This window comes from Scardinius erythrophthalmus, assembly GCF_964197995.2.
Source record: "Scardinius erythrophthalmus genome assembly, contig: HAP1_SCAFFOLD_313, whole genome shotgun sequence".
NCBI lineage: Eukaryota > Metazoa > Chordata > Actinopteri > Cypriniformes > Leuciscidae > Scardinius > Scardinius erythrophthalmus.
The window spans coordinates 10,162-37,725 of NW_028296298.1; the positions used below are offsets into that span (position 1 = coordinate 10,162).

Consider the following 27,564-nt stretch of genomic DNA (forward strand, 5'->3'; position numbering starts at 1 on the left):
TACATTCTAACATTGCAACATTACAATCTAAAAACAAAATAATGCTTTTTAAAGAAGTAGTTAAATTTACTAAACCAAAAAAAAAAAGAAAAAAAAAAGCTAATATCATAAAAATACACATGTAGGTTTGAAATTCTCTAGCACATTTATGTTCACCAACAACAACAAATATTCAACAACAAATGTTTTAGCTAAATATATTTATAATTTAGTGCTAATGTATATTTTAGTCAGAATAATTGCGCTCCTATTCATTGTGCTCCGTCTGTTCGGCGCGCATGCACGCGGGGGCGCTCGTTCACGGAAGTATAGCTTGCAGAAAGCTCGCCCACTCATGACAGCAAACTGGACTTTCATTTACAGATGGAGAATATGTCCGTGAAATGTAAGTTATGCACTGAGGAAATTATTGGATGTCACTTCAGCTTATGGCTAAATACTATTAGAGGTACATTTGTTTCCACCAATCGCTGCACAAGTTAAGGTTACGTATGATGACGAAAGCACGTTAGTGCGAGCCCTCCCGGAACCCATAGAGAATGCTTTGCAGTGCTTGCAGTTCGAAAAAAAAAAATCTTTGAATGTAAGTCCATGGGAAGACTCTGGGCGATTCTCAGCCAGAGTGAAATCGCCCAAAAAGAGGCGGTACTCCACAGAACGTGACTCGGCGCTGATTGGACTATATCCAGAGGCAGAACAACAGTGAGTGACTGCTAGCGTAACTCTGTGGTTGAATGAGATAGTGATAGAAAAAGTCCCTTTCACACTTTAGTGGTGCGTCGCCCGATCGCCCTAATGAAGAAACCGCCGCTGTGTAAAGGCAGACGTCCCAAAACTTGTACTGCTCTGAATGATATCTGACACTCTGTATTACTTCTCATGTTTATTGCCTCTTTAAGATGAATCGCTCGCTGTGTTCCTCAACTGTAAGTCGCTTTGGATTAAAGTGTCTGCTAAACGAATAAAGGTAAATGTAATGTGAGATTATATTTACTACAGGCATCTTGTTCAAACTTAAAGCAGCTGATGAAAGGTCAAGAGGTCATCACACACACACAGATCTCACCTGAAGGGGTGTCCTTCATCAGACTTCTGGATGGCCTGCAGGACTCCCCTGTATACCCTGAAGGAGACGGTGCCGGAGAGCAGAGCGAGAGCGGAGTAGGAGAGAATGCTGATGATGCTGTAGCAGGTGAGGGAGAGGAGGATGAAGAGGCTTGAGCCGAAGACCAGCGCGCTCGACCTCACGTCGCGCCAGCGCAGCAGCTGCAGCACTGAAACACACACACACACACACACACACACGTGAGCTCAGGCTAGGACAGCAGCAGGGATGAGCATGAAGGATGGGGTTCAAGACGTGTTTAGGATCCACATGCACAAGCTCTCACTAAACCAGCATGTTTCCTTCATCTGCATCAACATCTGTTTATTACTCAACTACGGGAAGACGTGACGCCAACCCAAGCTCATGATAAGCGCGTTTCTGAACTCACACACTCGTCTTTCTCTGCAGTTACACTCACAAACCTGTTACGACTCACCGAACAGAAACGAGCGCGAGCTTATCTTCCGTCAGACATCAGTGGAAAAACCCACTTTATTCTATATAACTGAAGGGATAATTCACGCAAAAACAGGTCTTCATTTACAGTGCATTAAGAAAGTATTCAGATTCCTTAATTTTTTCACATTTTTTAATGCAGTATTATGCTTTAAATTGTTTTGGGGGGTTTTCACCTCAATCTATACATGACGAAGCAAAAAACAGATTTGTGATGACTTAGCAAATTTATTAAAAAGAAAAAATTCACAGGGTCAATCAATCTCAAGTGGCCAATGGAGAGTGCTTGGCTATTTTTTAAGGGATTACCTGTATGAATTAGATTTTACTTGGTTTACCGATTAGGGATGGAACAATTACCGATTCACAGTAAACCACGATAAAATGTCCTGACGGTTAGTATTGTAACCCTAACCTTTTACAATTTAATTATCACGAAAACAGTGTTCGATTATCGCATTTTGAACACTCGCGGTAAACCCTGTTAATGGAAACTCTCCTCAGTCATTCTCCACTCAGCATTCAAACAGCGCGTCGCGTTCGGTTACGACAGTAACACGAGGAAACTCACTTGATCAATGTTCCCATTATTATACTTTATTTGTAGAAAAAGGTCTCTAGTTTTTCATAAAAGTACTTTATCTTGCTGGAGTTTATTGAGTTTCATGAAATAAATGTCTTCCTTTTATAGTAGATTACATTTATTTGTTCTTCCATCAATGTATTTTACAGCAACACAAAGAGCAATGTGTAACATTTGACCTTTTATTTGTTCCAAACTAAAAAAATGTTTCACTATAATAAAATTTGCTGCTGAATTATCCACTAAACTCATTTATAATAGCATTTTAATGAAACGAGAGTGCGTCCGCGGTAACAGAAGAGATATGCACTGGGTTATAATGCGTTGCTATTGACGACGGTCATATAATTTAATGTGTATGCTTAAAAAAAAAGTGCATAGAGCTGCTAATTTTATTTGTTGTCTGTTGATTTCCAAACTTGTTGAAATGTTTTCAGTGTGCGAATCAGTTCTTTTTGAACATTTTAATCTCATTTTAACAAAACCGTGATAATATTGATAATCGTGATAATTTTGGTCACTATAATCGTGATATAAAATTCATATAGTTACATCCCTATTACCGATTAAATGTTTCAAATCACTGTGTCATGGCACACATGCTGTATCTCCTGAACTGTGTTTCCAGTGATCCTCCTGTATCCTTCATGCAGACATGACCAAAATCTTTAACATGACAAGTACTTCTCAATCACAGTAGAAACACCATCACGATATAGCAATCAGAGACGCGACGAATAAGAAATAAAGTCAGACCCTGTATTTCTCAACACTGTGGTTAAATAACTGATTACATTTAGAAAATGTTAAACTCACACCAGACAACCGGCTCGTTTCACTTTAACAACCAATCGTATCTTCATTAATGATTCGAGAATTGTTTGCGCTCGCATAGAACAAAACCGACCATCATCTAAATCCCTTAACTACATTTCTCAGAGAGTTTACTTGAGCATCAGACTTTTCACCAGTGACAGAAAATCTTATTTTTAAGAATCACTTAGAAGCACAACATTTATCTCTCTAAATAGAACAAAACGACCAACATTTACATGTCTTACTTGTGTTGATCACTCACTGGTGTGTTAGAGTCGCTGCAGCACTGATATGTGTGAGAGACAACATTATAAATACAGCATATCTAGATGTAAACCCAGAAGATCACTAGTATTATCGCCAGCACTATCTCTCTCTATGGCAAAACACAGTATGACTTTCTATAAAGCCGCTATGAAAGCATGTGTATAAGCACTATAGACTCGGGATGTGCGCTACATACTAACTTAACCGTTTAAATGAGAATTTTTAACCCAACTAGTCGACTAGTCTAAACCCATCTAAATCCAGCAAATCTAGGTCTTTGTCTTGCCAGCTATATCAATATTCATGATCATTAACGCCCTCCCCACATACAGCTTTCTGAGTCTGACACAAAACAAGTCTTACAAATTTTAAAACAATATATTGATTTGATGAGTGACCTGGATGACTTTCACCTCTGACCCCAGAGGGTTAAGCAAAGTTAGCCATTATAGACATGTTTATTGAAATGAACTGAATCAATAAGCAGCACAGGACCAATACGTTTAAACCTAATAACCTTTTATAAACGGATTTCCTAAAATAAATGTTAGTCCACACAAGTCAGCAGATTAAGGTATTGTTTGTTAATAGGTTTGAACGCGCTTCTTGTGTATTAATCAATCCATACACATGACGGGCGGCAAACCGCAAGAAAAGCCTGACCTGTACGGACAAATATACACTATTTCTTGTTGTTAGGAATGGATGCTGATATAGCAACTGTTCAAGTGTCAAGTTTCATTCATAATGTTTCTCCTTTAATCCGACATAAAATGTTACCGTATTGTCCCTCATAGCCGGTAGTATAACAAGCCTATAAACAAGCCTAATTGTTATACTAGCGCAAGCTTTCAAAACGCTCCCTCACCGCGCTCGTCTCCTGAACCCGCCGCGGGTTATGGCGAACGCATGCAAAATATGAGGAAAATAATAAAATGATTTTGTTTTGCTGCAGATATACACTTTTCAAAATAATATATTTCAATATGTAACATTAACATGACGGTAATTTAAACATTGCCTTTGTAAAAATATAAAGCAAAACATTAAATGTGCCAATTTTTTTTTAAACAACCAACTAGTCGACTAGCAGTAGCACTATCTTTTAATCGACTAGTCTCGCGAATCCCTACTGTAGACATACTTCACATGACTTGACCGTGACACTATAATGCCTCTGTGAGCAACATATACAAACCATGCTGTATGAATATAGTAATTAAACTGTCTGATACCATTACTGAACCACTGGGACGCTTCATGGTAGCATAGTCATAGCGTTTCAACGTCTCCTGCTATTTAAGACAGGTTTAAAAAAGCATTTTGCACACTGACAGAGGAAATTTGGTTCTAGTCCACCTAATTTTGCAAGATGCAGCAGCAAATCATTAAACAACTACTACTTTTGCCCCACCGCACCCAGAACCTTTGGCCAGATTATCAGCATGAGCTCTGATTCATCCTCTATGAGCAAAGGTTGCGTTGGGAACAACAGCCCGTTTCATTTCAGCTAGAGGATCTGGATCCATTTAACACTCGGAGTAACTCCATCATCGCCACAGTCGAGCTCCACACGTCTGTACACATCAACAGCAGGACTTACTTCTACCGGACCGCCTTCAACAAGCCTTACAACCACAACATGTGCGCCACAGAGAGTTTAGTATGAGGAAAGGGTTGTACCCGTGTGTTTCCAGTCTCCGGAGGGCTGTTGGTCCGCCAGGTCCATGTCTGCAGTGTGTGTGTGTGTGAGTGTGTGTGTGTGTGTGTGAGACAGACTGAGGGATATCAGCGCTGAGAGGAGGTGGGATGTTATAGAGGCGGGTCTGTGTGTGTGTGTGTGTGTGTGTGTGTGTGTGAGACTGAGGGATATCAGCGCTGAGAAGGGGGTGGAGCTGGACGAGGAGGAGGAGTCTCCTACACAGACACACACACACACAATCAGCTGACCCTCAAACACAGGTCTCCCTCCAACACCACACGCACACACACACACACACACACACACACACACACACGTCATGTCACTCCTGAACACGATTGATGTATGAACCGAGATTCACAGTCATCAGCACTGAACGAGATAACCGCAATATTGTAGATACTGACAAGCCAACCACAGAAGAATGCAAACAACGCTTTTTCCATTTTCATAAGGCTATGCCCTTGTTATGCACTTCGTGAAGGTGTACTGAATGTTAAATAAGTAAAAAATGATAATAAGACTGTGATTTGTACAGAGGCTCCGTAGATTTGCACTTAAGCATGAACAGACAGTGAATAAGATCGACTGAGCGCGTGCGATTCCCTGCGCCTGTGTTTGAGGTCAAGTCATGCATTCATGAAAGGGTTGCAGTGTCCAAGGAAAGCGAAATCTTTGTTGTATCTTTTAACGTTTAAGGGCATTTCCCATGAATGGCGTCAGCGCTCGTAAATGCATTGAATCGATCAGCAATCGAATCTCTGAGAGGTGAAGCTTCAGCGTTACTCATGCATTACTGGTGAGCCTCGTTAAGCGGAGCTCAAAGTTCCATAATTAATTATTTAATGAATTATTCATTTTTAATTATTTAATTTAATTATTAATTTAATTTAACAAATATTACTTTTTTTTAAAAAAATCATCAATTTTTGAATGAATCAAAGTTTTTCGTAGAATGAACGGTTTAATAACTCAGTCCTGTAGCGTAACAGTGTAACTGTGCTGGAGATGAGCAATGCTGATACTGGAGAGATGTATGCAAGAAAGCCTCTCGTCCAGTCAGACCCAATGATCGGAACTAGCCGAACTGTTATAACACAACATCAGCCTAACGAGCTTATTGTCGGGTTTATGTTCTGTTATGTGGACCCTTATTTTGTCATTCTCCGTTTACTTCACTTCCTGTTTCAACGCTCAGTTTAGTTTCGGTTTTATTGGTTAAATGTCCTTGTTTTCGTGCCTGCTGACCACAACCTAACCCTTATTTATATAGAAATAAATAAATAAAAGGCTACAATATTGCATATCGCGCTATTGAGCCACTCAGAATTACCACAAGGGAAACTCCTTCACCGTAACCGAGTCTCTCACTGCGGGTCAAGGCATAAAGTCCAGTCTGACGTCAGAGAGACTGATGAGCAGCTTCAGCGCTCTGTACACACCCGATGCTCTGTGACCTCTGACCTGCGCTGCTTCATCACTGCTGAGCTGAAAGAGCCAGTGCACAAACACTGCAAATGCACATTCGTCTAGAAAACAGTCCTAATCCCAAGAAAGTAGGCAATCACATACTGGTAGATTGAGCATTTTACAAATCTGGAAACGAGCAAGAAGCTGGACTCAGTCCAGTCTATACAACTTTTATTTTATTTTATGGATTGCACCGTGCAAAAAGTGCAAAGTGAATTAAAAACAAATGGACAGGAGCAAACGCTTCAGCACATTGCTGTCTTCAGTGCTTCATCTTACAAATCTGAATATATATTTTTCAGAATAGGGATCAAAGCAAGTTGTTCCACAGTGAGCGACTCAAACAGAAAGGTGATCATGCAAACGGACTCATAATGCAACATCATGCCGTGCCGAGGGTGAGATGCATGAGAGATGCGGGGAAGAGGACAACACACACACGATGGCCGCACACAGACAGAACACAACGGGTACATGAAGGGTCCAGTGAAGGGGATGTGATGACACTGATGACGGTCCGTGAGGGATTTACCTGCCGCTGCGCTCGGATCTGACATCGGGAGTCCTTCAGCTTCAGCTTTCCTCTTCCCGGATCCAGGTTTATCCCCTGGAGGACGGCTTACTGGAGTTGGGGAAAGTTCTTGTGAATCAGATTCCAGGCCTGCCTTTCCTCTCCCAGAGGAGGATTTGTCTGACGCCAGGCTGGGAAGATGGTAGGAGATCTGATCTTCCTCTTCGGCTACAGACGCCAGTTCAGGAGATCTGTCTTCATCCACTTCTGATGCCGGTTTCATGAACGTCAGGCTATCCTGCATCTCCAGAAAGTCCTCGGCAGCTCCTCGCGTCGGCCTCTCGATGAACTCGAACTCTTCAGAGGACGGCTCGGGCTCGGACGCCTCGTCTCGGTGCTCCTGCTCCGCGGAGAAGCTCGAGGGTTTCTGGGTCACCGCGTCCAACACCGGGGAGAAGGAGTCCGCAGAAGGGCTCTCAGAATCCCACTGTTCCTGAGCCTTTCCCAATGGGAAGTTCAGACAATCAAATTTGTGCGCCATTTGAACAGAAGTCTGGCTCAACACCTCAACCTTGTCATTCAAAAGACTGTCACTCTTTGGAGGCACGTCCGTCTCTTTCACCAGATCGAAAGCTGCAAAACTCTGCTCTGAGTTGCTGTGTTTTCCCAGCTTGGCCTTCTCTGCGGCCGCTCTCGCCTCCGTGACCTCGGCCATCTCCTTCAGGAGCAGGATCTTGGAGTCCAGACTGTCAGCAGACGCAGAGAACGGGGATTTGGGGGAATCGTTCACTCTCCTATGAGCCGGGCTGAACTCAGGGCTTCCTTCTGATGAGCCAGAGTCCACTTTTTCAGGGTTCATCGGAGAAGATTTCAAAATATCTGGGAGAGACATCAGCCGGTCATCGGATGCCACGTTGACATCGGAAGCATACGAAAGGGAAAGCTCTTGTTTGGTTTCTCTTGACTCTGACTGCGCGTGAGCTTCTTCTCCATCATACGCATCCTGGACCAGGTCTGGAGACGGACTATCGGCCGGCGTCTCCCCGAGACTGTCGTTCAGAGGGGAAAACGCCTGAAAGGGACTCTTCTTCGTTTCCAACATGAAGTCGTCATCTGACTGGCTTAGCACATCCGGGTCTACTCCTGCTGAGTCCTTGTGTCCCAGTGAATCCATAGTAAGGTTAGTGGAGGCCTGTGAAGCTACGGACGGAGAATCCCAGCAGTCTGCGGGATGAGAACGAGACATGAACCGCGGTTAGCTGGAGTCTGGCCCTGTGGACGATCCTGAGAGGATTTCACAATCTTCAAGCTAAACCCCCTCATGGCTATTGAAGATACAACACTTCACACTTTGATTTCCAAGAGTTTGTCCTTCAATGAAAGCATCCACCTTTCTCTCTAAAATCAGGTGGTCATGCAATTAATACATATCTGCTCTGAAAAAATGCAATATATGAGGATGTTAACAGAGTTTTGCTGTAAAGATTAACTGATGGAGACTTATAGGAGACCGAGCTTCTCGCTATTCAGAGGCTTGTGAAAGTCAGAAGAGAGTGCTTAAGCAGACACAGAGCAAAACGGCACAAATCGAGACTGACGTCAATCATTTCACCCGTTCCAGCACACATTCTGTGAAGACTGAGGCTGCATTAGGGCTTTCAATAGTGCCAGTGTTTGTATACCATTCATTAAAAAAAAAAAAAATACAGAAAATTATCTTATTTATCATCTTATTTTCTGTGCTATCGGCAGTACCGACTTTATTTGGTACATGGGTGCCGCAATTACTATTGGTATTTAGAGAAGCCTTGGCTCATGAATGTCAGTTCATGTAAGTCATACGGATATATGTGCAGTCACATGTTCTAATATTCACAAGCTGCTCCCGCACACACTATAAACTTCATAATTTTCCCAGGGATGAGATCTGACCGAACCCGGAAGTGCTCACGGGCTCAAAGGAAAACTCAATTTAAATGAATTGTTTAATATTTACACAAGCATTTTAAATAAGTTGAGTTAAAAGATAGAATATGTTTAATGGCATTTAAGTTTATGTGGTGGTTTTAAAAGGACTGAAAATCAAAAACTTCACTGGTATGGGAACGGATTACTGGCATCATGACAGCCCTAGTCCAGATCAGTGAAAATCAGGCATGTCTGTCACACTTTGACTTTCAACTTAGTCGTTAACTTCCATGATGTTAAATTTATATCAGGTCAAACGTCACCGTTAATGCAAACACTAAACAAATGGAAAGATGAAAACAAAATAAGCATTACTAAAGAAGAAACGTACCTGATGGAAACTGAGGCTGAAAGAGCGCAGGAGTGACGCCAGGAGCAGGAGGAGGTTCGGGATCATCTGGAAAACAACAGAGGCGTTTCACTCACTAAAGCCCGAGTCAGAGAGCAAGTGATGTATAGGAGGAGATGAGATCATTTAAAGTCCCCTGTGGTGAAAGTCCAGCTTTAGATTATAGAAAATAGTCCGTTCCGCGTCCATAGCAACGCTCTGTTTTTCATGGCAACGGTGTTATACTTCGCAACGGTGTTATACTCATAGACTGTAAAAAAATATGGACGTAGTGTCCGTGACGTCACCCGTAGGTTTCTGAAGAGCATTTTTGAAGCCTAAAGTGGCCGGAGCCGGCCGTCGCCATCTTGGCCTTGCGTCACTCCCGGATAACAGAAAATAGGCAAACAGGCGGGGGGGCGTGAGTGGAGCTGAGGAGCCTGGCTATCTGAAATCACCTAGCTCGACGTGATCGAGTTAGCTGATGATGTAAAGCCTCCTATTTTTGCCCTTCGAAAATATTATAATAGTTAAAAGACATGGCTACAAGTGAGACTGTGTATTACTTCGAGAGTGTTTGTGTGTGACAGTGATTTATGTGCATACATGTCCGTCACTCTTTCACGGTCCGTCAGCGCGGCATCGCTCAAGTTCGTAGAGAGCTTATTCAGTCCATTTTAAATTCTGATGTTGGCCGTCTCTCAAATGGGTTATGGTTTAACCGTTAAACCATAGATATAGTGCCTTTGAAGTGCAAGTAAATGCGCTAGAAAATCCGCGCTCATTCACGGACGGAGAAAGCGCCGACGCCCGCATGATTTCATCTGACGGTAACCTACATAAGCATATTATAATCCATCTGTTCCATGGGAACAGAACGAACGAGCATTTATTGACGTTTTAAATTTGAAAACCCCAAAAAGCAACGAAATTGTCAGACATCCATGATCCATTAGTGCATGTTCACAGAGGAAAACAACTGAAATACAGCGCTGGTTGTTCTCTCGAACGATAACGACGGAATCCAAAGACGTGGGCTTTGTAACGTTACCCAAGTATTAAATTGTATGAAATAATAATCCCGAAAAAAAGCACAAACACTGCAGAGATGGCAAGTTCAGCAGCTAACATTTGCTGAGGTGAAGTGACGGCTAGTAACAGCAGACAAACGGCTAGCACTGACAGCGGCAATCCATCTGTCACTCTTAAAAACCCTTAAATTTAAATATCAATCAACTAAACGGACGCGTTATAAAATAATTCACCCCCCTCACAGTTGTTATGAAGGGCAAAATTAGCTGTATAGACCAAATCCACATACAGACACCAGGCTTTAAACACGTTTTTTTCTGCTGTAAAGTTGGTCATTTTAACATGGGGGAGATGCAGATTTGACTCACTTCTGACAACAGCCTCAAGCGGCCAGTCAACGAATTGCAGTTTAACTCACTTCCGTGTTGGTTTCAAGAGAGAGACGGGGAGGTTGCCGCTTGGTTATACTTCGCAGCGGTGTGTTATCAAGAAATAACAGACCGCATTCTACATTGGAATTCAACCAAGCCATGTAATAATGTGTTTATATGTCTATGTGGTGTTTTTAATGTGCATTAAGACAAACCATGTGTAAGTCGTTTGAAATCGCTGGTGTTTCTGACGTCACAAACTACCTTGTAACCAATCAGATCAACGTGTGATCGTCAACCAGTGGATCTCTGAGCTGAGTGAGTGAGTGGAGGCGGGGCTCATTTGCATATTCATTGAACCGCGTATACTAAATGAGGCAAGGGAGTTACATGCAAACTATTTTAAGGCATGATGACATTTTTCAAAGAAAAAGCATTAAAGGTGAACTATGCAGGTTTTTTAGCTTAATTTACCCTAACTGAACAGCTTCGGAACCACTGGAATGGTTATATGACTTTATTTGGGTTGAATGGTGGTCTTCTCGCACCCCCTAGCGCCTGTGAGCAGAAAAACCACACTTGCAACTTTGGGCCGGCGGGCCGGCGGGCCGCCTCAGCGTCAGGAAGTATCGCGTGATATCAGGTCTCACGATGTAACGAATTGCTTTACGGCACTGCACACATACACTATCTAAACATTTATATGCTAGCCATCTGTGTATCTTACACACCTCAGTGGACATGGCTCCGTGCGTTCGCCACAAACGTCCGCGTTCGTTGTTGTTTGTGACAAACGCCAGGGTCACGTGGTAATCAGGAGCCGCTTTTGTTGTAGACATTAAAAACTATTCATTATGTTAAAATTTTTTATAAATACAATGGCAGCAATGGCACTTTTTCCAGAGGCATCATAGGTTATTCTGCAGTTTATAAATATATAAACAATAAAATAAGCAGCAGCTTTCTATGCGGCGTTACATAATGTGCAGAAGCTGCTGTAAGAGTCACACAATCCAAAGGTTATTCAACCACACCTGAACAATAACACTGACACTCTTCTGATCAAGCATGTAATCAAGTTTGACTATCTGTGATGATTGCAGCGCTGTTCCTGTTGCGTACGAGGACATCAGACGGCGGAGAGAACGAAGCGCTCATCTGGGCCGTCCTCCAGCTCGGCTATAGACCGCGAGAGCTTACAGAAGATGTGTTCACTCGCGGATCGTCGATACTGTTGCTCATATAATTCACATCTGCATTAACTCAAACTAATGAGATTACTGGTAACTGCGCTTCAGTACAACAGTAATATTGTGATGTTTTGGGTGTCCATAGCTCTCTTGGGTTGGTCTGGAGCTCTGGATCAGATAAGATAACAGAAGCACAGCGTCACTCAACACTCACTTAACATTGTTCCACTCACATGAAGATGTCTCAGTCCTTTTTTAGACTATTGCTGTCCTAAATAACACACGCTGAGAGATGACAGCCCAGAACAGAGGATCATCACACAAGCGAACTCCTGTTGGTCAAGAGTCCATACACACACTTCAGGCTCCACGGGGAAAGCAGGGAGAGTTTGCCTAAACCAGGTCTGAGATCCGCTGTAACCGGCATCAATGACTCCGCTTTTCTTTGCAGAGCGAAATGCATTTTCATCAATATGAACAAGTGACGCACCAAAATGAAGATTCTGGGCCGAAACTGAAAATTCAGGAGAACAAAACTGAGTTTAAAACAGAGCTGCCAACTCTCACGCATTCGACACTTTTTACTCTCACGCATTCTCACGCACAGAAAAAAATCGCGAAGCAAAGAGGACACGGACACCGACAGACGAGACAGAGCGGGTTACTTATGATATAAAAAAAATCTCAGCCCTCAGATTCTGCCAATTTTATTACGAAATTCAAACAATAAATACCGTTTTGGCGCTTGTAAATGTGACGCGACCGATCCCTAGCGCACGTGACCCGATCATCTCTTCTAGCTAATAGTAAATAAACACGAATGAACAATTTTGAAAGAAACAGTACAACTTACCGAAATGTATATTCCTCATACATAATATCGACCAATCAATCAAACAAAGGGGTCAATAAAACAGATGGAGAACAATTATGTCACATAACATTTACCTCAGGAAAGCCATTTAATGACCATAATATGGGCTATAGCACGTTAGTTGGCTAGAAAAAAAGAGCTATAGAGAATATTTTGCTAAATGTGTACTATATTACATATTGATTATATTTTTACTTAGGCCTATATCATTAAATAAAGTTATTATAATAAAAAAAAAAACATTATTTAATTTGAGTTATTTTTTACCTTAAATAATACTGCCAGCTGATAGAGCTCTCTGTGTGTTTACAGCATTAGGTGAGAAATTAACGCCTGTCTTGTGTACCTAATATTTATCCAAATGAGTCAATTTTAAATCAAATCACAAGAATTGAATTTAATTGAAATAATAAAAAAGCGTAGCTTACCAGAAATTGTACCATGTAAACATTGTAACATGTTGTCACTAAACCTAATAAAATTCAGTTCAGTTACTAAAATGAAAATTCTGTCATTTACTCATGCTCATGTTGTTCCAAACCCTGAACACTTTTGTTCATCTTCCAAACAAAAATAAAGATCGTTTTCATGAAATCGGAGAGATTTTGTGTCCCTCCATTGACAGCTACGCAACTACCACTTCGACGTTTCAAAAAATTCATAACGATATCATAAAACTAATCTATATGAATTGAGAGGTTTAATCCTAATTTCCTGAAAAGACTCAATCACTCTATATGATGAACAGATTGAATTTAGGCCTTTATGCACATATAAACATTGATCAGTGAACATAGACAGAGGCTCAACCAAACCTGTTTGATGCCTGAGAACAAGCCTCTTCCTGAAGCTCAAGCGTGCTGCGTAACACCAGAACGAAGCTCATCATAGGTCACCATATAAAGAGTCAAGTCTCTTTAGCAAATTTGGACTATTTAAATTTTTGGGTGAACTATCCCTTTAATACATCTTCTAGCTCAGTGCTTCTTCTGGAATATCCCCAAAACTGCACATTTTGGACATCTTCCTCATCTAAAACACCGGATTCAACTCAGCACATTAGTACAGACTGCAAGAGCTGAGTTGGGTGTGACTGAGGAGGGAGACATACACAATATGCAGTACTGAGGGCATATACATATATACACACACACACATATACATATATATACATATATATATAGAGAGAGAGAGAGAGAGTAGGCTGTATACACACATACATACACGTTTAAATGTATTAAAAAACAACAAACACACACATGCAAACATGTATAAAATGTCAAATATCATCTATATTAAAGGCTTGTATGAATCTCCTGAAAGCATCAGGCGCGCTGCGTGTCTTTGTTCGTGAAGGCTTGGGCCGCATCGACTCACACAATAACGCCTCATCATGCCACATTTCCACGGCAGGAAACAAATATCACTGCAACACTGCAGCATTTCACATAATGCCGATTATCTGCTCATTTCCTTCAGTCTCACTCACACACGTGTATCTGATCGCTTTGATTTTCCGACGACAAATTCAACATCAGAAATCCCCGCCACCCCATCGATCTCAACACAAATAGCGCTGAAATCAGTGTTATACTCACTGGATGATGATGGATGAAGAGTGTGCGGGTGTTTCTCCTTGTCCTCTTCCTCGCGGGCTTCGGATGAGAGAGAGTGTGTGTGAGCCGCACACGAGCTGCTGATCTCCGGTGCGGGACTTTCCGCGGACTTCACCGGAGTCACGCGCTCCTCTGTCGCTTCAGTACAGCTCGCTGTCTGCCGAGAGGATGTTACCTCTGGAGTAACGGCTTCAGTTACAGGTGGAGTAACCTCCGCTGTCTCTGGAGTAACGGCTTCAGTTACATGTGGAGTAACCTCCGCTGTTTCTGGAGTAACGCTGTCCTCCGCGTTAGTAACGGCGGCTTCTGGTACAGGCGGAGTAACGGCGGCTTCAGTGATCACTGGATCTGTCTGTGAAGTAGACGTTACTTCTGTCTCTGTGCTCGTCTGCTTCACTGGAACTTCACTTAACGTTACAGGAGTAACGCTTTCCTTCGCCATCTCTGGAGTAACGATCACTTCTGCTGGCTGTGGAGAACTAGTTTCTTCAGTAATCTGTGAAGTACTAGTTACCTCAGTTGTTTGTGAAGCACTAGTTACCTCAGTTGTTTGTGAAGCACTAGTTACCTCAGTTGTTTGTGGAGAACTAGTTACCTCACTTGTTTGTGAAGCACTAGTTACCTCAGTTGTTTGTGGAGCACTAGTTTTCTCGGTCCTCTCCTCCTCCGACACACTGACCGCAGCGGCTTCATTCATGGTCGCAGTATCGTGCGGAGCCTCGTCAGATGCACTGGATGATGAAACTCTGTCTGCTTCTTCCATTTGGAAGCTGTGCTTGATATGCGAGTGTGTTGGGCTGGAGGTGGAAGGAGACAGTAACCCGCAGAGAAAACGCAAACTGTCTTTTCTTTAGGAGGAGAAAGACGCCGAGGCTCGACACTGCTGAAAGTTAACAGACTCCTCGAAAGTGACTAAGCGGAATATTATTGATAGGCTACCACGGACTACAATCGTGTGTCCAATCACTAAACACCGTGGTTGAATGATGTAACCAATGACCAATCGAGAAGCAGAAGTGTGCTAAGCCCCGCCTTCACTTATTTTCTCAAGCTCTCTCTCTTTGTGCTTTAGATCAGGGTTTTACACCACAATAAACACACGAACTAAAATGAATCTGATTTACTCTCTCAAAGCATTCGACTAAAACCAGCACTGATATTATTCATTATTTGTGGTATTGTATTATTTGTTTGCTGCTAAATAATAAGAAAGAAAGAAAAGAAAAGCTGTAAAGTTATCTATATGCAGTTGATGTATGGTGATGTTGTGCTGAGTAAACAGCGCTATATATAAATGTAAGTGTATCCCACATGTGCTACATATGTATATCTCACAGATCATGTTTCAAATTTGTGTGCATGCCATCCATATGTAGCCTATGGTAAATGTACAGTCAGTGTGTTCTGTGAATGTTGAATTGGTCTCAGTTTATACTCTTTTATAATCCACTATAGTGAGAACATCCCTGTCAACATCTGCTCTGCATCAGATATAGCAGATTCTCATGAGTTACTGAGCACTGCTGTTCCTGTCACTCAAAAAAAAAAAAAAAAAAAACACACACACCATCTCATATCCATAAGAGCAGACACACAATCCCTCTCAAATATCCACTGGAGAATATATTACAAGCAATTCATGGAATTAAGCGAATACCTGCTTAATTTAGCCTAATCAAATGCTTGAAATGTATTCTCCAGCAGATGTTTGAGCATTAAGTTGAAAGGGACTGTGAATCTGCTTCAGGCCTATAAGAGACAAACGTCTGAGTTATGATGGTTGTTAAAGGGCTCATTGTGTGTTAAAGTCCATCACGAAACAGCTGTTCAAAATAGAAGTCAAAGGGATGAAACCTAGTAATACATTATTAAAGGGAGAGTTCAAATTCTGTCATCATCTGCACCTTCAAGCTGTTCAAACCTGAGCGACAAAAGACAATGTAATGACATGAAAGTCACAGGAGTCGAACATCCCTGATTTTGACTGAATGACATGAGTGCTTGTATGTGTTTGGGTGAACCCTCATGTGTGTGTGATTCAGAGAGATCTGAGCTCAGGGCCTCACGCTCGCTGAGATAACAGACCAGAATAAGCATGAGCATCTGTCTGAGATCAAGTGTGTCGACTGGGGCTCAAACAGGGTCTCTGAGGCGCTATAGCCAAACACCAGTGTGTAACACGTCGAACAGGGTCTCTGAGGCGCTTTAGCCAAACACCAGTGTGTAACACGTCGAACAGGGTCTCTGAGGCGCTTTAGCCAAACGCCAGTGTGTAACACGTCAAACAGGGTCTCTGAGGCGCTTTAGCCAAACGCCAGTGTGTAACACGTCGAACAGGGTCTCTGAGCGGCTTTAGCCAAACGCCAGTGTGTAACACGTCGAACAGGGTCTCTGAGGCGCTTTAGCCAAACACCAGTGTGTAACACGTCGAACAGGGTCTCTGAGGCGCTTTAGCCAAACGCCAGTGTGTAACACGTCGAACAGGGTCTCTGAGCGGCTTTAGCCAAACGCCAGTGTGTAACACGTCCAACAGGGTCTCTGAGGCGCTTTAGCCAAACGCCAGTGTGTAACACGTCGAACAGGGTCTCTGAGGGGCTTTAGCCAAACGCCAGTGTGTAACACGTCGAACAGGGTCTCTGAGGGGCTTTAGCCAAACGCCAGTGTGTAACACGTCGAACAGGGTCTCTGAGGGGCTTTAGCCAAACGCCAGTGTGTAACACGTCGAACAGGGTCTCTGAGGGGCTTTAGCCAAACGCCAGTGTGTAACACGTCCAACAGGGTCTCTGAGGCGCTTTAGCCAAACGCCAGTGTGTAACACGTCGAACAGGGTCTCTGAGGGGCTTTAGCCAAACGCCAGTGTGTAACACGTCGAACAGGGTCTCTGAGGGGCTTTAGCCAAACGCCAGTGTGTAACACGTCCAACAGGGTCTCTGAGGGGCTTTAGCCAAACGCCAGTGTGTAACACGTCGAACAGGGTCTCTGAGGGGCTTTAGCCAAACGCCAGTGTGTAACACGTCGAACAGGGTCTCTGAGGGGCTTTAGCCAAACGCCAGTGTGTAACACGTCGAACAGGGTCTCTGAGGCGCTTTAGCCAAACGCCAGTGTGTAACACGTCGAACAGGGTCTCTGAGGCGCTTTAGCCAAACGCCAGTGTGTAACACGTCGAACAGGGTCTCTGAGCGGCTTTAGCCAAACGCCAGTGTGTAACACGTTGAACAGGGTCTCTGAGGGGCTTTAGCCAAACGCCAGTGTGTAACACGTCGAACAGGGTCTCTGAGGCGCTTTAGCCAAACGCCAGTGTGTAACACGTCGAACAGGGTCTCTGAGGGGCTTTAGCCAAACGCCAGTGTGTAACACGTCGAACAGGGTCTCTGAGGGGCTTTAGCCAAACGCCAGTGTGTAACACGTCGAACAGGGTCTCTGAGGCGCTTTAGCCAAACGCCAGTGTGTAACACGTCGAACAGGGTCTCTGAGGCGCTTTAGCCAAACGCCAGTGTGTAACACGTCGAACAGGGTCTCTGAGGGGCTTTAGCCAAACGCCAGTGTGTAACACGTCGAACAGGGTCTCTGAGGGGCTTTAGCCAAACGCCAGTGTGTAACACGTCGAACAGGGTCTCTGAGGGGCTTTAGCCAAACGCCAGTGTGTAACACGTCGAACAGGGTCTCTGAGGGGCTTTAGCCAAACGCCAGTGTGTAACACGTCGAACAGGGTCTCTGAGGCGCTTTAGCCAAACGCCAGTGTGTAACACGTCGAACAGGGTCTCTGAGGGGCTTTAGCCAAACGCCAGTGTGTAACACGTCGAACAGGGTCTCTGAGGGGCTTTAGCCAAACGCCAGTGTGTAACACGTCGAACAGGGTCTCTGAGGGGCTTTAGCCAAACGCCAGTGTGTAACACGTCGAACAGGGTCTCTGAGGGGCTTTAGCCAAACGCCAGTGTGTAACACGTCGAACAGGGTCTCTGAGGCGCTTTAGCCAAACGCCAGTGTGTAACACGTCGAACAGGGTCTCTGAGGCGCTTTAGCCAAACGCCAGTGTGTAACACGTCGAACAGGGTCTCTGAGGGGCTTTAGCCAAACGCCAGTGTGTAACACGTCGAACAGGGTCTCTGAGGGGCTTTAGCCAAACGCCAGTGTGTAACACGTCGAACAGGGTCTCTGAGGGGCTTTAGCCAAACGCCAGTGTGTAACACGTCGAACAGGGTCTCTGAGGGGCTTTAGCCAAACGCCAGTGTGTAACACGTCGAACAGGGTCTCTGAGATGCTTTAGCCAAACGCCAGTGTGTAACACGTCGAACAGGGTCTCTGAGGGGCTTTAGCCAAACGCCAGTGTGTAACACGTCGAACAGGGTCTCTGAGGCGCTTTAGCCAAACGCCAGTGTGTAACACGTCGAACAGGGTCTCTGAGGGGCTTTAGCCAAACGCCAGTGTGTAACACGTCGAACAGGGTCTCTGAGGGGCTTTAGCCAAACGCCAGTGTGTAACACGTCGAACAGGGTCTCTGAGGGGCTTTAGCCAAACGCCAGTGTGTAACACGTCGAACAGGGTCTCTGAGGGGCTTTAGCCAAACGCCAGTGTGTAACACGTCGAACAGGGTCTCTGAGGCGCTTTAGCCAAACGCCAGTGTGTAACACGTCGAACAGGGTCTCTGAGGGGCTTTAGCCAAACGCCAGTGTGTAACACGTCGAACAGGGTCTCTGAGCGGCTTTAGCCAAACGCCAGTGTGTAACACGTCGAACAGGGTCTCTGAGGCGCTTTAGCCAAACGCCAGTGTGTAACACGTCGAACAGGGTCTCTGAGGGGCTTTAGCCAAACGCCAGTGTGTAACACGTCGAACAGGGTCTCTGAGGGGCTTTAGCCAAACGCCAGTGTGTAACACGTCAAACAGGGTCTCTGAGGGGCTTTAGCCAAACGCCAGTGTGTAACACGTCGAACAGGGTCTCTGAGGGGCTTTAGCCAAACGCCAGTGTGTAACACGTCGAACAGGGTCTCTGAGGCGCTTTAGCCAAACGCCAGTGTGTAACACGTCGAACAGGGTCTCTGAGCGGCTTTAGCCAAATGCCAGTGTGTAACACGTCGAACAGGGTCTCTGAGGCGCTTTAGCCAAACGCCAGTGTGTAACACGTCGAACAGGGTCTCTGAGGGGCTTTAGCCAAACGCCAGTGTGTAACACGTCGAACAGGGTCTCTGAGGGGCTTTAGCCAAACGCCAGTGTGTAACACGTCGAACAGGGTCTCTGAGGGGCTTTAGCCAAACGCCAGTGTGTAACACGTCGAACAGGGTCTCTGAGGGGCTTTAGCCAAACGCCAGTGTGTAACACGTCAAACAGGGTCTCTGAGGGGCTTTAGCCAAACGCCAGTGTGTAACACGTCGAACAGGGTCTCTGAGGGGCTTTAGCCAAACGCCAGTGTGTAACACGTCGAACAGGGTCTCTGAGGGGCTTTAGCCAAAGGCCAGTGTGTAACACGTCGAACAGGGTCTCTGAGGGGCTTTAGCCAAACGCCAGTGTGTAACACGTCGAACAGGGTCTCTGAGGGGCTTTAGCCAAACGCCAGTGTGTAACACGTCAAACAGGGTCTCTGAGGCGCTTTAGCCAAACGCCAGTGTGTAACACGTCGAACAGGGTCTCTGAGGCGCTTTAGCCAAACGCCAGTGTGTAACACGTCGAACAGGGTCTCTGAGGGGCTTTAGCCAAACGCCAGTGTGTAACACGTCGAACAGGGTCTCTGAGGGGCTTTAGCCAAACGCCAGTGTGTAACACGTCGAACAGGGTCTCTGAGGGGCTTTAGCCAAACGCCAGTGTGTAACACGTCGAACGCCAGTGTGTAACACGTCGAACAGGGTCTCTGAGGTGCTTTAGCCAAACGCCAGTGTGTAACACGTCGAACAGGGTCTCTGAGGGGCTTTAGCCAAACGCCAGTGTGTAACACGTCGAACAGGGTCTCTGAGGGGCTTTAGCCAAACGCCAGTGTGTAACACGTCGAACAGGGTCTCTGAGGGGCTTTAGCCAAACGCCAGTGTGTAACACGTCAAACAGGGTCTCTGAGGGGCTTTAGCCAAACGCCAGTGTGTAACACGTCGAACAGGGTCTCTGAGCGGCTTTAGCCAAACGCCAGTGTGTAACACGTCGAACAGGGTCTCTGAGGCGCTTTAGCCAAACGCCAGTGTGTAACACGTCGAACAGGGTCTCTGAGGGGCTTTAGCCAAACGCCAGTGTGTAACACGTCGAACAGGGTCTCTGAGGGGCTTTAGCCAAACGCCAGTGTGTAACACGTCGAACAGGGTCTCTGAGGCGCTTTAGCCAAACGCCAGTGTGTAACACGTCGAACAGGGTCTCTGAGGCGCTTTAGCCAAACGCCAGTGTGTAACACGTCGAACAGGGTCTCTGAGGGGCTTTAGCCAAACGCCAGTGTGTAACACGTCGAACAGGGTCTCTGAGGGGCTTTAGCCAAACGCCAGTGTGTAACACGTCGAACAGGGTCTCTGAGGGGCTTTAGCCAAACGCCAGTGTGTAACACGTCGAACGCCAGTGTGTAACACGTCGAACAGGGTCTCTGAGGTGCTTTAGCCAAACGCCAGTGTGTAACACGTCGAACAGGGTCTCTGAGGGGCTTTAGCCAAACGCCAGTGTGTAACACGTCGAACAGGGTCTCTGAGGGGCTTTAGCCAAACGCCAGTGTGTAACACGTCGAACAGGGTCTCTGAGGGGCTTTAGCCAAACGCCAGTGTGTAACACGTCGAACAGGGTCTCTGAGGGGCTTTAGCCAAACGCCAGTGTGTAACACGTCAAACAGGGTCTCTGAGGGGCTTTAGCCAAACGCCAGTGTGTAACACGTCGAACAGGGTCTCTGAGCGGCTTTAGCCAAACGCCAGTGTGTAACACGTCGAACAGGGTCTCTGAGGCGCTTTAGCCAAACGCCAGTGTGTAACACGTCGAACAGGGTCTCTGAGGGGCTTTAGCCAAACGCCAGTGTGTAACACGTCGAACAGGGTCTCTGAGGCGCTTTAGCCAAACGCCAGTGTGTAACACGTCGAACAGGGTCTCTGAGGGGCTTTAGCCAAACGCCAGTGTGTAACACGTCGAACAGGGTCTCTGAGGGGCTTTAGCCAAACGCCAGTGTGTAACACGTCGAACAGGGTCTCTGAGGGGCTTTAGCCAAACGCCAGTGTGTAACACGTCGAACAGGGTCTCTGAGGTGCTTTAGCCAAACGCCAGTGTGTAACACGTCGAACAGGGTCTCTGAGGGGCTTTAGCCAAACGCCAGTGTGTAACACGTCGAACAGGGTCTCTGAGGGGCTTTAGCCAAACGCCAGTGTGTAACACGTCGAACAGGGTCTCTGAGGGGCTTTAGCCAAACGCCAGTGTGTAACACGTCGAACAGGGTCTCTGAGGGGCTTTAGCCAAACGCCAGTGTGTAACACGTCGAACAGGGTCTCTGAGGGGCTTTAGCCAAACGCCAGTGTGTAACACGTCAATCAGGGTCTCTGAGGGGTTTTAGCCAAACGCCAGTGTGTAACACGTCGATCAGGGTCTCTGAGGGGCTTTAGCCAAACGCCAGTGTGTAACACGTCGAACAGGGTCTCTGAGGGGCTTTAGCCAAACGCCAGTGTGTAACACGTCGAACAGGGTCTCTGAGGTCCTTTAGCCAAACGCCAGTGTGTAACACGTCGAACAGGGTCTCTGAGCGGCTTTAGCCAAACGCCAGTGTGTAACACGTCGAACAGGGTCTCTGAGCGGCTTTAGCCAAACGCCAGTGTGTAACACGTCGAACAGGGTCTCTGAGGCGCTTTAGCCAAACGCCAGTGTGTAACACGTCGAACAGGGTCTCTGAGGGGCTTTAGCCAAACGCCAGTGTGTAACACGTCGAACAGGGTCTCTGAGGGGCTTTAGCCAAACGCCAGTGTGTAACACGTCGAACAGGGTCTCTGAGGGGCTTTAGCCAAACGCCAGTGTGTAACACGTCGAACAGGGTCTCTGAGGGGCTTTAGCCAAACGCCAGTGTGTAACACGTCGAACAGGGTCTCTGAGGGGCTTTAGCCAAACGCCAGTGTGTAACACGTCGAACAGGGTCTCTGAGGGGCTTTAGCCAAACGCCAGTGTGTAACACGTCGAACAGGGTCTCTGAGGCGCTTTAGCCAAACGCCAGTGTGTAACACGTCGAACAGGGTCTCTGAGGGGCTTTAGCCAAACGCCAGTGTGTAACACGTCGAACAGGGTCTCTGAGGGGCTTTAGCCAAACGCCAGTGTGTAACACGTCGAACAGGGTCTCTGAGGCGCTTTAGCCAAACGCCAGTGTGTAACACGTCGAACAGGGTCTCTGAGGCGCTTTAGCCAAACGCCAGTGTGTAACACGTCGAACAGGGTCTCTGAGGGGCTTTAGCCAAACGCCAGTGTTTAACACGTCGAACAGGGTCTCTGAGGGGCTTTAGCCAAACGCCAGTGTTTAACACGTCGAACAGGGTCTCTGAGGGGCTTTAGCCAAACGCCAGTGTGTAACACAGAAAAGAAAGACTCATATTCATCAAGAGTCACACGTTTGGACTCATGCACTACAGCGGCTGAGCAAACACAAGTGCGGTTCATCAAACATGTGCAAGAGAGCCAGAACTAAATCTACATCATCCTGTGTGCGTGTGTGTGTGCGTGTGTGCATGCGTGTGTGTGAGAGTGTGTGTGTGATGACAAGTGCTGTTCTATTTCTTCAGGGCTGTAAAGTGATATGTGAGAGACATGATCGCACATCCAGACTTTCACACTGAATGTTGTCAAAATAAACATGAATAAGCGGTAGTATCCTGAATCAACATCTGAACATATCAGACATCTATTCATCCGTTATTTCCCGGTTATTTGAGTGTTTTTACATCACCGGTCAGACTGACAGTGTTTGCGTTGTTCAAAGTCACACGGCTGATCCTGTTTTAGCTTCATGAAGAACTATTTTCATTAGTGGAGCAAAGATAGACTAAATATCTGTCCATGTATATAATTTCATCATCTGTCATAGTCCTGAATGAATCATGAGATCATGTGCTCATATTCAGATTTCTGACCTGCTGTGTTTGACATGAGCAGAACTGCTCTCGTGATTCTGAGTTACAGTGATGCTGTCTGAGTATCAGTAAATGTGTTGCAGGATTGAAGCTTTGAGCTGTCGTTGAGGTGTGTGTCAGTGGGAGTGTGTGCAGATGTTTAATGCAGAGCTAGAAAGTGTGTATTCACTGCGCGGAGTGTGTGCATTTCTCCTCATGTGAAGCGTTGGGTTGAAGAGATGCTGAGGCGTCGGTGTCGAGTTCGTCTCTGCTGATTCTGCAGTGTTTTATTGATGACGATCTCCAGTGGCCCATCAGATCTGCAGCAAACCCTCTGTGTGTGCGCACGCGCGTGTGTGTGTGTGTGTGTGTGTGTGAGAGAGAGAGAGAGAGAGATGCAGCCTGTGTGTGTGAGGACTTAACTCACATCCATCACCTCCTTGTGTGTGTGTCTGTATGTGTGTGAGATTCAGCCTCTGAGTGTGAGATTTAGCCTGTGTGTGTGTGTGAGGACTTAACTCACATCCATCACCTCCTTGTGTGAGTGTGAGATTCAGCCTCTGAGTGTGAGATTTAGCCTGTGTGTGTGTGTGTGTGATACAGCCTCTGAGTGTGTGTGAGGACTTAACTCACATCCATCACATATCATCACGAAATAATTAATGTGTATTGTGTGAATATGGATTGGTTTACTGGTTGAATGTATGGTTTAATGACAAACGCATTGGTTTATAATACATTGGTATAACCAGACATATACTGGTTTAGATACATCGGTCTGATCAAGTGTACATGGGTTTGCTCCTTTATACACTGGTTTGTTCAAGTAAACATTGGGATCCTCAAATATGCATTGGTTTCCTCGAATATATATTGGTTTCTTCAGTTATACATTGGTTTGTATATATATATCGTTTTCTTCAAGTATATTTTGGTTAGATACTGTCAGGATTCAGGCAAGGAGATCGGAGGTAAGTGAATCAAATACAGCTTTATTCACAGGTGGCAATAGTGCAAGAGTATACAGTGATTTCAGGTGCAGATACTGTGAAGATCACTCGGTCTCAGTTCACTTATCTTTTCTCTTCTCTCTTTTAGGTATGATCGGGGCAACTGGATCAAATCGCGGACATGGAATCTCATAAGAGAACAGGATCTCAGGAATAGGATGGTAGATCTGGAGACAGCAGAACAATATCCCAAAGGTTAGTCTGAGTCAGGTAAGTATACAGAATTCTCAGGCAGCTCAGGATCTTCTTCAGGATCTTCTTCAGGATCTTCTTCAGGATCTTCTTCAGGATCTTCTTCAGGATCTTCTTCAGGATCTTCTTCAGGATCTTCTTCAGGATCTTCTTCAGGATCTTCTTCAGGATCTTCTTCAGGATCTTCTTCAGGATCTTCTTCAGGATCTTCTTCAGGATCTTCTTCAGGATCTTCTTCAGGATCTTCTTCAGGATCTTCTTCAGGATCTTCTTCAGGATCCGGGAAGAACAGTCAGTTCCTGTTGGAGGCTTGACAAAGACTGAAATCACAGTGAGAGTTTTATGAGTTGGCTGATGACTGTGCTGATTGGGAACAGGTGCAGGTGATTAGTAATCCGGAGAGAGCGAGTGCATGTGCGCCAAAGAGGAACCTGGGTAATGTAGTGCAGAGACAGACGGTCAACGTGACAGATACATTGGTTGGCTCGGGTATACATCGGGTTCCTCAACTATGTATTGGTTTGTATACATTAGTTTCCTCATCTATATATTGGTTTAAAAGGATATGGATAAACTTAAATACATCGGTTTCCTCAACTATATATTGGTTTAGATACATTGGTTTCCTCAACTATATATTGGTTTAAATACATTGGTGTCCTCAACTATATATTGGTTTAGATACATCGGTTTCCTCAACTATATATTGGTTTAAATACATTGGTGTCCTCAACTATATATTGGTGTAAATACATCGGTTTCCTCAACTATATATTGGTTTAGATACATTGGTGTCCTCAACTATATATTGGTTTAAATACATCGGTTTCCTCAACTATATATTGGTTTAGATACATCGGTTTCCTCAACTATATATTGGTTTAGATACATTGGTGTCCTCAACTATATATTGGTGTAAATACATCGGTTTCCTCAACTATATATTGGTTTAAATACATCGGTTTCCTCAACTATATATTGGTTTAGATACATCGGTTTCCTCAACTATATATTGGTTTAAATACATCGGTTTCCTCAACTATATATTGGTTTAGATACATCGGTTTCCTCAACTATATATTGGTTTAAATACATCGGTTTCCTCAACTATATATTGGTTTAGATACATTGGTGTCCTCAACTATATATTGGTTTAAATACATCGGTTTCCTCAACTATATATTGGTTTAGATACATCGGTTTCCTCAACTATATATTGGTTTAGATACATTGGTTTCCTCAACTATATATTGGTTTAGATACATTGGTTTTCTCAACTATATATTGGTTTAGATACATCGGTTTCCTCAACTATATATTGGTTAAGATACATTTGTTTCCTCAATTATATATTGGTTTAGATACATCGGTTTCCTCAACTATATATTGGTTAAGATACATTTGTTTCCTCAACTATATATTGGTTTAGATACATCGGTTTCCTTAACTATATATTGGTTTAGATACATTGGTTTCCTCAACTATATATTGGTTTAGATACATTGGTTTCCTCAACTATATATTGGTTTAGATACATTGGTTCTCTTACGAGAGTCCTCTCGTACTGCGTTTTATCAAAACGCTACGGGAAAAGTCTCTTTTCACGAAACACTGAAGCAAAAAATTATCCTTTAATTTTCATATATGTAAAACGCGTTGCGGCAGCAGCAGACAGCTATGGCGAGACGGCTTGCTCGCTCATTGGCTGCTCTGCGGCAACTGCTTAAGCCTATCGAGCGAGGCCTGGGATGACATCAGGCCAATGAGGGCGCTTCGCGCCCTCCTCGCCACTTCCCGCCGAAACGGGCGTGGCTTACCTCTATAAAAGGAGCTCGAGAAGGCTGACTCACTTGATTTTAATCTCTTCAGCGAAGCGCACGCATCGCTGGATCACGGAAGCAGCGTCGTTGAAGCAAGCACATCAGCGGGACGAGCCCTCGAAGCCGCTGGCCAACGCCGCCTTCTACAGCCGTACCTGCTGCGCTTTCCGACGCCTATATCCTTTTCATACTATTGCTTTTCTGTGTGTGTGTGTGTGTGTTCTTCGCAACACTCACCCCTAAAAGAGCTGCGTCTTTTTCAAGATGCCTTCCTGCGGCTCGTGCCGAGCCCCACTCACCGAGGGAGACAAGCACGTCATCTGTGTTTCCTGCCTGGGTGAGGACCATGCAGCGCTCGCGCTCGCTGACGGCGGATGCCCTCACTGCGAGCTTTTGCCGATGGTGACTCTGAGGACTCGCCTGGCATCCTTTTCCAAGCCTGCATTCACCGCCGCGATGCCGCGCCGTAAGAAGCGCCGCTCGCAGCGGGTCCCGGAACCCGCTCCAGCCCGACCAAGCTCGCCGGTTCGCCCGCCAGCTTCACCGGCCTCTCTCGAATCACTTCCTGATGCTCAGCGCCCGCAGTCTGCCGCCGCTTCATCAGAGGAAGTCGGTTCAGAGGCCGCGTCGGGGGAGAAGGATTCCTGCTCTCTGCTAGCTTCAGGCAGCGAGGATTGGGCGAGCTTTGAGGATCTCGCGCCTCCTGCCCGCAAGCCCTCAACGAGAGCCAACATTGAGACGGAGCTCATGCGGGTACTCGCACTGGCCGCGGCGAGCCTCGGCCTCGAGTGGTCTGCACCGGAGCCCCCCTCTCGAACCCGGCTGGATGGTAGTTTCCTCCCTGGTGAGCGCACTTCTCCGGAATCTAAGCCCGCTCCTTTTCTTCCTGAGTTACACGAAGAAGTTGCAAAGGCTTGGAATGCGCCCTACTCTGCGCGGACGCGCTCATCTGTGTCACCCGCATTTTCCTCTCTGGATAATGCCAGTGACCGAGGCTACCTCTCTCTTCCGCCGGTGGAACAGGCGATAGCGACCCACCTTTGCCCGCCCTCTGCTGGACGGCGGACTAAACCGGTGTTGCCTTCCAGAGCCTGCCGCATGACGTCGACCCCGCCCGCGCGAATCTTCTCCGCCGCTGGGCAGGCCGCGTCATCGCTACACACCATGGCTACGCTGCAGATTTACCAGGGTGATCTCCTCCGTAAGCTGGACGAGATGGG

General features: G+C 45.6%; 1 protein-coding gene across 2 annotated transcripts; it reads right to left on the bottom strand.

Annotated features, from left to right (window-relative positions):
• Positions 1–872: 872 nt before the first annotated feature.
• LOC308686484 (uncharacterized protein) lies at positions 873–15,193 on the bottom strand. Of its 2 annotated transcripts, none has more exons than XM_081394909.1 (5): positions 14,275–15,193; positions 9,213–9,278; positions 6,935–8,137; positions 1,067–1,274; positions 873–950 (listed from the first exon to the last, which is right to left on the bottom strand). In XM_081394909.1, the coding sequence occupies exons 1-5, from the start codon at positions 15,053–15,055 to the stop codon at positions 884–886; spliced, it is 2,325 nt and encodes a 774-aa protein (XP_081251035.1). In that variant the 5' UTR covers positions 15,056–15,193; the 3' UTR covers positions 873–883. The 2 variants fall into 2 exon arrangements, with proteins under 2 accessions (XP_081251035.1, XP_081251034.1); XM_081394908.1 differs by having other exon boundaries at positions 873–953.
• Positions 15,194–27,564: the final 12,371 nt, after the last annotated feature.

Bases quoted from the DNA above. Each gene is read 5' to 3' on its own strand.
- LOC308686484 (XM_081394908.1), bottom strand. From the start codon at position 15,055: ATGGAAGAAGCAGACAGAGTTTCATCATCCAGTGCATCTGACGAGGCT. The intron at 8,138-9,212 runs GTACGTTTCTTC...CTCATCCCGCAG, and splicing joins TCAGCCTCAGTTTCCATCAG to ACTGCTGGGATTCTCCGTCC. The intron at 1,275-6,934 runs GTAAATCCCTCA...TGTGTGTTTCAG, and splicing joins AGATCCGAGCGCAGCGGCAG to TGCTGCAGCTGCTGCGCTGG.